The sequence below is a fragment of the Lygodium microphyllum genome, chromosome 21, assembly GCF_053477565.2.
Source record: "Lygodium microphyllum isolate KBCC chromosome 21, Lygodium_microphyllum_v1.1.10, whole genome shotgun sequence".
In the NCBI taxonomy this organism is placed as follows: Eukaryota; Viridiplantae; Streptophyta; class Polypodiopsida; order Schizaeales; family Lygodiaceae; genus Lygodium; species Lygodium microphyllum.
Window position 1 is genome coordinate 48,110,853 of NC_141155.1, and position 11,687 is coordinate 48,122,539.

Sequence of the window (11,687 nt, forward strand, 5' to 3'; positions counted from 1 at the left end):
TATTGTTGCTCATTAGCAGGCTATAACACAACAAGAAAGTCACTAATCGCTAATCTAAGTTTTCATTTAGGAATATTAATAAAATTGATTTTTACTAACTAGTTAACTTAACAAATAAATTTTCAAAAGCGACAAGGTAGAAGAACTTACTTGGTTAGATAAAGTGTGTGCCGTTTTTGCTTGACAATTATTGCTTTCTTCCAATGTTTTATCTTCTCAACTTCTCTAGTTTATAGGATAATACAGAATTGGCATTATGTTGAGAAGCTTCCACAGTATATGAGTAACTCAAAATCATATGTGTGTTCCTCTACTAACGTAACATAAACTGGAAAGTGAGGCTTGAGCCTATGTATGAGCCTTAATAACGAATTGCAGCTATTAAGGGACAGTAGCTCAAATATAAAACCTAACTTTAAATCTACCAAAGTCTCAACATTTAACTTTAAGTTCAAGCCTCATTCCATGTTCTAGTTAAACCCTAGTAAGTGAGCCACTTAAGTTAAAGCCTCACTTCAATTGTGAGTGTGAATCTAGCAAGCGAGACTTGTCCAACCTTGAGGCTCAAATTGAGCCTCATCTTCATGTGCAAGGGTAGAACTAGAAAGTGAGGCTAAATCTTAATATTAGCTAAACCAAAATTAAACTTAATCCTCACGAGATGCAGCCTCCATTGAAGCTGTCTATTTTGAGATTTCTGATTCAATTAGAGAGTTTTCATAGCCAATATTTTTAAGCTTGAAATACTTCTTTCTTTTCATAGGAATGGATTCTAGTGGTTACCTTGGAATCACATGGAGAAGTCTTTACATTGGATACTCTTGAAATTGTAAGTACCATCAAAAGCATCGCTCCTAGAATCAAGGTGGATAAAACTTACAAAATAACTAAGGAAGAAGAAATGAAGTAGTTTGTGGATAGCTATGATATCAATGGAATCTTCAAAGGTGACCTTCATCTCTACCTTTCTCAACACCTAATATGATATATGGAGATATGGGTGTTGTTGTTATTGCCAAAGACAACTTGGATGGGACAGCAATCACATGCCTTACATGCAATATACTATGAGCAAGAGAGATCATAAAAGTAAACAAGTTTTGCTTATCATTGGATACTTTCAATCCAATAGATATGAGTGGTAGTAAATAAGGGGAAAAAAATTTCTATAGTAAATCTAGGATTGAAAATAAATAGCTTCTCGAGTGAAGAAGGTTCACGGGTCAATAGTTTGGAAGACCTAGTGAAAGTGGTGAGGCAAGCAAAGTGGGCCCTATATTTACAAAAGAAGGATCTTCCTGGTAGGGAGACTACAGAAACTCAAGCTAGGAAGGCTTTGGAGAAGAAAGGTAGAGCAATCACAACCAGAGCAAGCTCTTCAAAAGCATAGTGCAAAGGAAGCTGAAGAAAATAATGTGCTTGATGTCCCTCATACAAGTGAAATTGAAGGTGATGCCAAACCACATTTCCCAGAGCAAGAGGTGCAAGTGCTCATGATTAAGAAGAGAAATGAAAAGGATCCCCTAAGTGCAAGTGGTTCAAAAGATCACATTCAAGAAAAGTTATCAAAGATGCAAAAATCCAAGAGTGCAAGTGCTCCAAAAGATCAAGTCCAAGAAAAGTTATCAAAAAGACAAAGAGCCAAAGAGCCAAAGAGCCAAGAGTTCAAGTGGTTCAAAAGATGCTAAGGTTTCAGATGAGTTAGTAGCAGTGGACGCTTCAAATCAAGATAACGAGGCAATGACTTTCTTAGAAATCAGGTAGGTTTATTATCCTTTCGTTGTAGAGGATGTCTTCTCTCTACATTGACCTGATGAGATGTTTCCTTGCTCCTTCAAACTATGTGTATAGATTATTAAATGTGGGTTGGGTTAAGATTCTAACACTAAATTTTATTGAAGACACAAAGCAAGATGATATTTTGGCAATATTGACTCTCTTTGATCGTGCTAGTAAACTTTCCCTTTACAAACTTGCCATAGAAGATATACCTAAGGTTGACTATTGGATAATCTCTAGTTAGAACTCCATTAGTGATAAAAATGGTTATAAAATGCGAATTTTCCAAAGGTGACTCCTCAATTGTGTCATCAAGTTAGTTATAGGAGATTTAAGATAATTCTCAACTATCCTCCCAAGATCAGACAAGGAATCTTCAAAGATGCAAACATATATGTTGCCAAGTCAATGCAAAAGGAGCGCTTTCTCAATTAGTTGATGCAAGCACGAGCACAATTGAATGCAAACGATCGTCCTTCTAAACTTCCACCTAGTGTCAACCAAATAAGAGAGACTTCCAATCTCTGAATTTACTATTTTGGTTCTTTGCTAGATCTTAGAAACACACATGTACATGTTTTCTTACTCATCTTAATGTGTGCAATAAAGCAATCTTTGCAAGCATGAATACTAGGCTCTCTTCAACTAATCTTAAATGTAAAGAAAGTGATGAAGCTCACCTCCATATGCTAGTTTAATCCTAGAAAGTGAGTCTCAATATTAAGTTTGAACCTCGTTTCTCTATGGTGTTGTAACATTAGCCAATGAGCAACAAACTCAAGTTTGAGACTCACTTCCATGCCCTAGTGTGCACTAACAATTGATCATAAAAACCATAGATGCATGTTTATCATACCATTTTATAGTGAATAACATGAGATGTTCAACTTGAAACCCTACAAGGATGAATGCTAACCGTTGTTATACTGATCTATAATTGGAAGTGATTTGTACTTTTCAAATCTATAGGCCTTTGTGGTGACCATAGAGCACACATTGCAAAAGGGATTTATAAAAAGTGATTAGCATTTCGTTTAAGGAGCTATTAGACAATCAACAAAGGTGCATTATAAATTTGGTGTGATACACAGACAAAAAGGTGATGCATAGATAGTTGGAACTATTGAGATTGCACCTATGGTTTTTTTTGTAGGAAAGATTGAGAAATTTGAGACCACTGATAAAGTGGTGACACAGAAGGTTGAGATTGCACTTATGGTTTTTTTTGTAAGAAAGATTGAGAAATTTGAGACCATTAATAAAGTGGTGACACAGAAGTGTCTATTTCAGGCTTTTAGAGTCAAAATCAATACTTAGGATATATAAGCCTTATTGATGGCCTCATTATAGGATTTTTTCCAAAACACAACTACATTCTTGAGATATATTGTAGTGGGGTTGTGTTGGAGCAAAGCTTACGAAAGAAATGACGTGTATTGCTCTTTGCAAAGATGATTTTGAAGCCATGGCTTTAAAATCAAAATGCTCTACCCTTGTAGATAGCAACCCTTTCTTGCAAGAGTGGTGTGGTGCAAGTGGAGCTCTTACAAAGCCCAAAGTAAAGCTAGATGAGGCAAAAAAAGAAGATCTTGACAATCTTGAGATTGATGAATAGCCAAGTAGAGAGGATGAGGTTAAGTATGATGTAGGTGATAATGAAGGTGACATGCATGATAAGAGAGAAATTGGAGATGCTGAAGATACTAGAGATGATGTGGATAATGAGAATGTAGAGAATGAATCTCAAGATAGTAGCAACCATACTAGAGCTTCTAGGGACTGTACAAATTCTAGGAAAGGTGGAGCTATGGTTACTATAGAACTTGTGGATGCTAGGAGTATCAAGGTTGCTAGGAATGTTGAAATTTTTGGGAATACAAGGGTCAAATATGCTTTCCAAGAGTGAGAAAGGTTGCAAAGTTCCCTCTCATCCTAGGATGTAGAAGAAGATCTTATCAAAACAAGCTTACTAGATAATATCATCATGTATCTTCTTTAAAGTCTAGCTAATAAATTAAGTCTATAGTAGATTGAATGCTAAGTTGGCTTGCTCACTTTCATTTTGGTTCTTGTTACGTTAATTGAATTCTTGTTGTTCCATACATCCTAATAGCTAATACTAGGCTAATCCATGTGGGAATCCATAGTGAGTCATAACCCTTCTTAACCAAACGCTTACAAAATGCTCAAACTTGAATTTGAACGCTTCAGATTTAGTTCTTTTGAACTTCACCCATACACTTTAGCTATCTAGAGCTAAAAAACCCCAACCTCTTTAAACCTAGTGCATGTCTATGATGCTCAAGCTTGGGTTTGTCGAGCCTCACAACCATATTCTACTATTAGCACTAGCAAGTGAGATCTCAATGTAATGTATAATTCCTCCAAGTAATAGCTAATAGAGTCTTATTGTGCCTCACAGAAAAAGACAACAAAAGAGAGGAGAGAGGCAATACCCCTCAAATAGAACAACAAGTGCCACCTAGTGGAGAAATGGGGTGCCATGATAGTGATGCTAGAATTAATGAAGAAGAGGTGGGGGAGATTGAACACACATGTGAACTTGCTCCACAAGCATCTCCAAAACCTTCAATTGATTTAAGTAGAGAGACTGAGAACATACCTCTAAAGAGAGTTGGTGTAGATCGTATTGAGAATAAGGATAAAGGTAGTGAAGACCTTTAACAACAGACTTGTGTGACCAACGAGATACAGGAAGAAATTGGCAAAGGGAGAGAAAAAGCTGCATATGAGATAACGAAAGAAGACAAACAGCTCTAAGGAAGGGAGCAACTGGTAAAAGTCTCAAGTTACGGGAGCTTCAGCTCGGCTGTCACTCCTTTCTGCCTAAGCCAATTAGCTGTTTTCTTAATATATATGGTTTTTAACGCATTCAAGTGTCGAGTAAGTATGTTTTTTTTCGAGTTAAGCATATGACAATGGATGCCGGCATTGGTTGTCTACATACTTGTGATGGATGTGCAAACGTATATTGATAATGGATGCCGGCAGAGGGTCCTGGTGATCGTCGCCCTCCACAATCATTACAAGTAGCTAAACCTGATGATCGTATAAAGCAGTACGTGGGTGGAACCCCTTCTAGCGCATCCATTACGATGGGTAATCTCAGTGTCTCAGTTCTGATTGGACTTGCGATGATGCTGCGATTACACCACTTGATAGCGTCGGCCAGCTTCGTATTCCCGCAGACTGCCGGACTACCAGAAACTGGCGATATAAAAGAGATGAACAAGGTTCACTTTATATGCAACATGAAGTAGCAAATTGATCATTGAAGCCGGGGAGATGGGCTGATCTCATAATACTGTGTAATTGGATTGGAATGTCTTGTTTCATTCTTAATTCAGCTCCATATCGTGTACCTGGGAGGTGTGCCTCGAGGGTATACGAGCGAAGCTGAGATTAGAGAGTCGCACATCAAATTGCTCTCCTCTGTCAAGCCGAGGTAACTAGCACATCCAATTGCTCTCATCTGTCCAGACGAGCCCATTTTCTAAGGCCAGAGCCGAGGTAGCTAGCCCATCTAAGACCAACATGAGAGTATCACGCATGCATGGACAACTCACGGACAGGAAGTTTTAGACATTCTTCTGTACATGAACCTTCATGTCCTAAATTACGTTTATATACATCTCTCTCCGTTCTTTAGACTTCAGAAACTTGGGACACATCACGAGATTGTGCAAGGGAGCTAACACATACCTAGTTTGTTGTAGAGGAACATCAAGAATAACTCCCCTCCATGCTGATGATCCTCGTACTCCATTGCAACAGCCTACGTGTGGAGTGGCCTCCTTTTCCCAGAAGCTCTTAATGTTAATAATTCTACATGGGGCTTCTCCAATGGAAAATCACTACAACTTCTTGCCTTGAAATGCATATTCTTGTTATAACATACTAGCACATGCCATTGCACCTTATATAAGAGCACCAATTTTGCCTCAACTTTTTAAAGTTCATAGACTTGCCAAATCCTTTTAGGAAGCATATGCACATCCAGTATAGGACATATCAATCTCTAGGTTTAGGGTGAACTTTTCAAAGGGTTTTCCTCATAACGAAAGGTTTTCTAGGACTATATTTGCATCCAAAGCACCTAGCTATGATGTTGAAGGTGTGAGCTGAACTTTACTAAGGATTGATTTAATCCTTGCAGGGAAGATGTCGCTCGTGCATCCCACGTGGTTAGTTACACCAAAAGCTTCAATGGATTTGCTGCAATCCTTTCTCTAAAGGAAGTCAAAACCTTGAGAGGTGATTAACTACTTATTTGTTTCATTGAGAACTTTCAATATTCTTAACAATCTTAGAACATAGATCACAATAATCTTTTTATTGAATAAACGTATGAGCTATTATGTACAATAACGATCAAATTATCCTTCAAAACATGCAAAATAAATCATTTACAAGCATTGTCACTCATCATCTTTCAAATGTATTAGACATTTGGGATTTTAATATCTCAAACTTAATCATATAACCTTTTAATGCAACTATATAAATTTTTTACCTTGTATGAGTGCTTTAGACATGCTAATGTTTTTCATTTTTTCTCCATATAGAGACAAAAGGTGTTATTTCTATTTTTGAAAGCAAAATTAAGCATCTCTTAACTACAAGATCATGGGACTTTGTGGGCCTCACATCTACAAGTCCAAGAAATGCAACCGGGGAGAGTAATGTTATTGTGGGCATTATTGACTCAGGTGACCTCTCTTATGAGTTTATTAGAATACGTCATTACTACGCATCATAGAAGGAATATCTACTTATGAGCATTTGATTAGAAGATAAAGAAACATTCAAAGTAGACCTACACAAGTATTAGTGATCATAATGAGTTTTGTGTAGGGGTATGGCCTGAAAATCCAATGTTCAATGACACTCATTTTGGACCCATCCCAAGAAGTTGGAAAGGGGAATGTGTGGCAGGAGTTCAATTCACCCCAGCAAATTGTAACAAGTGAGTTCCAAAAAATGAAGGCCATGAATGTGGTAATAACATCTATAGTTATATAGGGGTAGACCTCAACAAAATTTACTTTGAGGACATTATGCAATTTGACTCCCATTTATTATAATATGCTCTTGTTGAATGAATTTATAAACAAAATAGTTTTTGACAATGAATATTCTACTAAGCACAAAGCCTCGATGAAAAGATCCACCTTTCTTTAGGTAAAGGAGGCAATAAGATGACACCCCCCAAAAGGCAAAAGGCAGCACATCCTAATTTACTAACAATTTAGCAGAACAGCTACACACTTTAAGGCCATTTGAAGCTAGCATATTATCATAGATTGTTATGTATGCTATACAAGTTTAATATCAGTCCAACGCTAAAACCATGTAAATGTCTGTACAGCTCTATGAATTTTTAATACAATAAAATGCTCATTTGTCACTCTCTTAGCTGCCCCTTTGTTGTTGACGTAATGAGGAGAGAAAATGGATTGCCCATTATGTGCATTTTGATGGGCATCTAAAATGACCTTATATGAGCACATCGACCCTACAAAGATCACAAGAGGTTCTAGAAAAATCACCACTACAATGTCCATTGTGAATTATGGCGATGTCATAGGATAGTAAACACTATAGAGGCAAAACGAGAGGGAGAGCCACCCCTTTTTCCCATATGGGCAAGTGTTTGAAGACTTGTTTGTGTAATTTATGGCTGTGCAGGAAAGTGATAGGAGCAAAGTATTTCTACAAAGGGATAGAGGCGGCGGGGCTGGTTTTAGGCGACACGGAAGTAAAGTCGGCAAGGGACACGGACGGCCATGGAAGCCACACGAGCTCGACGGCGGCGGGGGCGGTGGCGACGGGGGCGAGCCTGTATGGGCTAGCGGAGGGGAACGCGCGAGGGGGGGTGCCTGGGGCGAGGGTGGCCATCTACAAGGTGTGCTGGCTGGGGGGCTTCTGTAATGACGCCGATATCCTGTCGGCCTTCGACGAGGCCCTACATGACGGCGTCCACCTGCTCTCCCTCTCCATCGGCGGCCTCATCCCGCACGACTACTCCGTCGACACCATCGCCATCGCCGCCTTCCACGCGACCCAGCAGGGCGTCCTAGTCTCCTGCGCCGCTGGCAATGCCCACCCCAACTTCCCTGCCGTCAACATCGCCCCCTGGATCCTCACCGTTGCTGCCTCCTCCATCGACCGCAGCTTCTTCGCCCCCGTCCTCCTCGGCAACAACCGCACCATCACGGTCCGTTTAACCTTTCCTTTCATGCGTCACTTGCATTATCTTCCACACTCATCATGCTTGCACGAGTTTAGTCACTATACCTCACCTTCGATATCATATTTCCAACACATTCCAACTAATTCAGCTTAACGCAATAATCCTATCGTCGACATATTCAAATCAATGTAGATCACTATCATTAGCCTTATATCATATTCTCAACACATTCTACAAACTCATTTAGGTTCACATCACTAATCAAGCAAAAAGAAACAAAGGCCTCGTGATGTCTTTATTGTTGTCACTACTAATTTTTCAGTAAAACATTTGGAGAGTGATACATAAAAATTAGATGTAAATTAAACTTGCTAACTTCCGTTGGGAAATCCAAGAAGTTTCCATAAATTCCTCCTTACCTATGAAGTAGAAGCAATCTGTTGCTCCATAATCCACCAAAACAATCCTTACAATATCTTGATCACATAAGCCTCGTTCAATACCACATGCTTATCTTACTTGGGTAAAACAATATACGTGACTAGGTGATACTCCTAGAGTGCATCATATATGCCCTAAATCATTAGTGATGAATAGCAACTTTGTACAGATGCATTTATTTACACATCTAAAAACATGGGAATAAAGCATGTACTACAATTGTAGCTAATTAACCTTTTCAAGAGACCAGTTTCTTTAGCACCTAATATTTTCATACAATATTTCATAACTTGAAAATCAAGCTTTCTTGAGAGCTTTTGTATGCATTCCTACTCTAATCTTCAACTATTTTTGTAGGGCACATGTCTCAATACATACACAGAGGATAAATGGTTCCCCTTGATATCCGGAGCAAATGGGGACTTTGAAAATTCCACTTATGACCTTAGGTAAACATTGGAGTTAAACATCTCACATTGTCATGTGAATTGAATGTAAGCAATGTTTAACTAATGATTTCTAAAACTACTTTGTCTTTTCATCCAATAGCTTTTGTGACGTTGGAGTATTGGACCCTCATAAGGTGAAGGGAAAAATAGTTTATTGTGAGGAAGGAGGTAATGGAAATGTCGATGAAAGTGTGCGAAAAGCAAAAGGTGTAGGTCTCATCTATTCAATTGAGGACCCTTCTGTGGCATTCACTCTTTTGGTGCCAACAAGTATTGTTGGTACATCAGAGGGAGCACTTGTTGCAAGTTATATAAATGAGACCAGGTAAGGATACTCTATAACATGGGTGACTCATAGATTTTACTCATGTATTTTTTAAAAATGATGAGATTTTGGAAAGCATCCTAATGGTAAAGAATTAGTAGACAAGAACCATTACATTTTCCGTCTTGGGTGCATTCAAAATTTCTTATCATGTTTGATTAAGCCTTAAGTGGCATATTGGAAACCCACACTTGAAAGAAAAATGAGGGCATGTCACTAGAAGTGCATGTGGTGGTATGGATGAATTGCCAATTTCCTACAATTGACCTAAAGCTATTTGTTTGAGTTTTCTATAATAGTTGATTTATTGTACTTAGAAAGCCCTTACATCCTAATATGACCTCATCATGTCATATATTATATGTCTGTAGGAATCCCACCGCCAAGATTTTACCTTGTGAGGCCTCCTTTAATGTGTCAGCCCCAACTACAGCATATTTTTCATCAAGGGGTCCTAATATCATCTCGCCTGACATTATGAAGGTATGGTGATTTGAATAAGTGGTGAAGTCACGAAATGGTTTTCAACTATGATGTAGTAATCCAACACTAATATAGTTCGAAGTATGCTACATCTTGATAGCTCTAAAAATAAGCAAAAAGGGATACCCCAAATGCACTACCATTAGGTGTTTAGTCTATAACTTATATAAAAAGAAAACAAGTTGAAAGATTGATTTGCACATATCTTTATAAGATAACATGAAACCAATTGTTCAAAACTTTTTGTAGCCTGATATAGCTGCACCTGGAGTGGACATCTTAGCAGCATGGTCCTTGAAGGATACTATTACAGATAATTTAGATTTGGACAATCGCTTCTCCATGTTTAACATTATTTCTGGTACATCCATGGCAACACCACATGCTGCTGGAGCGGCAGCATACGTGAAGTCTTTTCACCCAGAATGGAGTCCGGCAGCTGTTAAGTCAGCACTTATGACCACAGGTTTTGATCTTTACAACAGATTTCATAAGAAAAGTTCTCTCTAAATCAAAATGAAAACCTAATCTCATGTAGAAAAAATCCACATAAGGTTTTTCAGTTAACATGCTAATAATTTTCAAGGGCACATGGATGCTTAAATAGAACAACAATCGCATGTTGTGAACCTAAGAAGAAGTTTCAAAATTACAATCTATTGATCTCACACAATCAAAAGTGAAGAAAGTTTGTAAGTCAACCACTACATGACGACATGAAGGTAAATAACTAGAACTATAAAGAATTAAATATCATTGTATGGGTATCATCTTATAGTCTTAGAGGAGGGAAAGTTTTATTAAATTATTGGAAAGACATGTTTGTTGTTGTTGTTTGTTTTGGTGATATATATACCATGTACATGGTCATGATGTGCATCCTCTACTAGAGTCACATATTAACAACTGTGCATGACCCCATGAGCAAGCTGATTAAGCGAGTGTGCTCTTTTATTTGTAATTTCTTTCAGTCTAAGGTTGAGGGAAAGGTATATTTATTTAAGGATTGAAATGAACTGTAACCGTTTGATAAATTCGCTGTCGTTTTGTTTTATCGGCACAGCAAAACCATTCGATCCCAGCCTGCACCACAATGAGGACATGGAGTTCGGGTATGGGGCGGGACAGATCAATCCGACGGCTGCGATCGACCCAGGGCTGGTGTACGACGCGGGGTGGCTAGACTATGCATTGTATCTCTGCACGCACGGGTACAACTCCAGCCAGCTGGCGGTGATCACGGGCGTCGACAGCGTCCGCTGCCCGGCATCGGACGGTAGCGATGCTCCCGCCAGCCTCAACTACCCCGCCGTCGTCGCCGCCTACCCCATCGACCTCAAGAACTCCTGGTACACCACCACGCGCACGGTCACCTACGTGGCCACGCCATCCAATGCCACCTCTACCACCTTCGCGGCCACTCTGCAGGCGCCACCTGGCATGGACGTCCAACTGTCCACCTCCCAGCTCACCTTCACGTCTGCCGGCCAGCAGCAGTCGTTCCAAGTGTCCGTGAGAGCCCCCGGCCTTGGCTCCGTCACCACCTTGTCGGCGTCCCTCGTCTGGTCCAGTGCCTCCCACTCCGTGCGCACCCCCGTCTTGGCCTACCTTTTGTCTGATTAAAAACGTCCATATCGCACTCCTTCGACATGGCCACATGCAGTTATAATGCCCCACCATGTCTTTTTGTCCGAATAACCATCTTTGCCTCATGCCATGGGAAGAGCCATATAGAAATATTTCAGGCTCAATTTCCAATTGACCCAATTCCCAATTATCACGTAAAAGCATAGAGTTAATTAGTCTTGAAGGTCATGGCCTAGGTGCCCACACTCGGTTGAAGCACTCTGGCACCTATCTTCACATGGTGTGCTCTAAGGACTTGCCCACTTCAACACTTTCTTCAATAGAGTCACTATGGAGAAGGGTTCACACTGGATCAAGGAGTGTTGTTCATTCCACTTGTCATGTACCCTATCTACACACATGAAAAACG

At 39.5% G+C, this 11,687-nt stretch overlaps 1 protein-coding gene across 1 annotated transcript; it reads left to right on the top strand.

The window, feature by feature from the left end:
- Nucleotides 1-5,216: 5,216 nt before the first annotated feature.
- LOC148017975 (subtilisin-like protease SBT4.14) lies at nt 5,217-11,314 on the top strand (the record flags this gene model as incomplete). Its single annotated transcript, XM_087661532.1, has 10 exons — nt 5,217-5,245; nt 5,957-6,054; nt 6,366-6,509; nt 6,655-6,766; nt 7,489-8,017; nt 8,792-8,883; nt 8,984-9,208; nt 9,580-9,691; nt 9,941-10,157; nt 10,755-11,314. Coding segments are annotated over 10 exons (2,118 nt in total), but the record flags the coding sequence as incomplete, so codon positions are not given.
- Between the last annotated feature and the right edge of the window lie 373 nt (nt 11,315-11,687).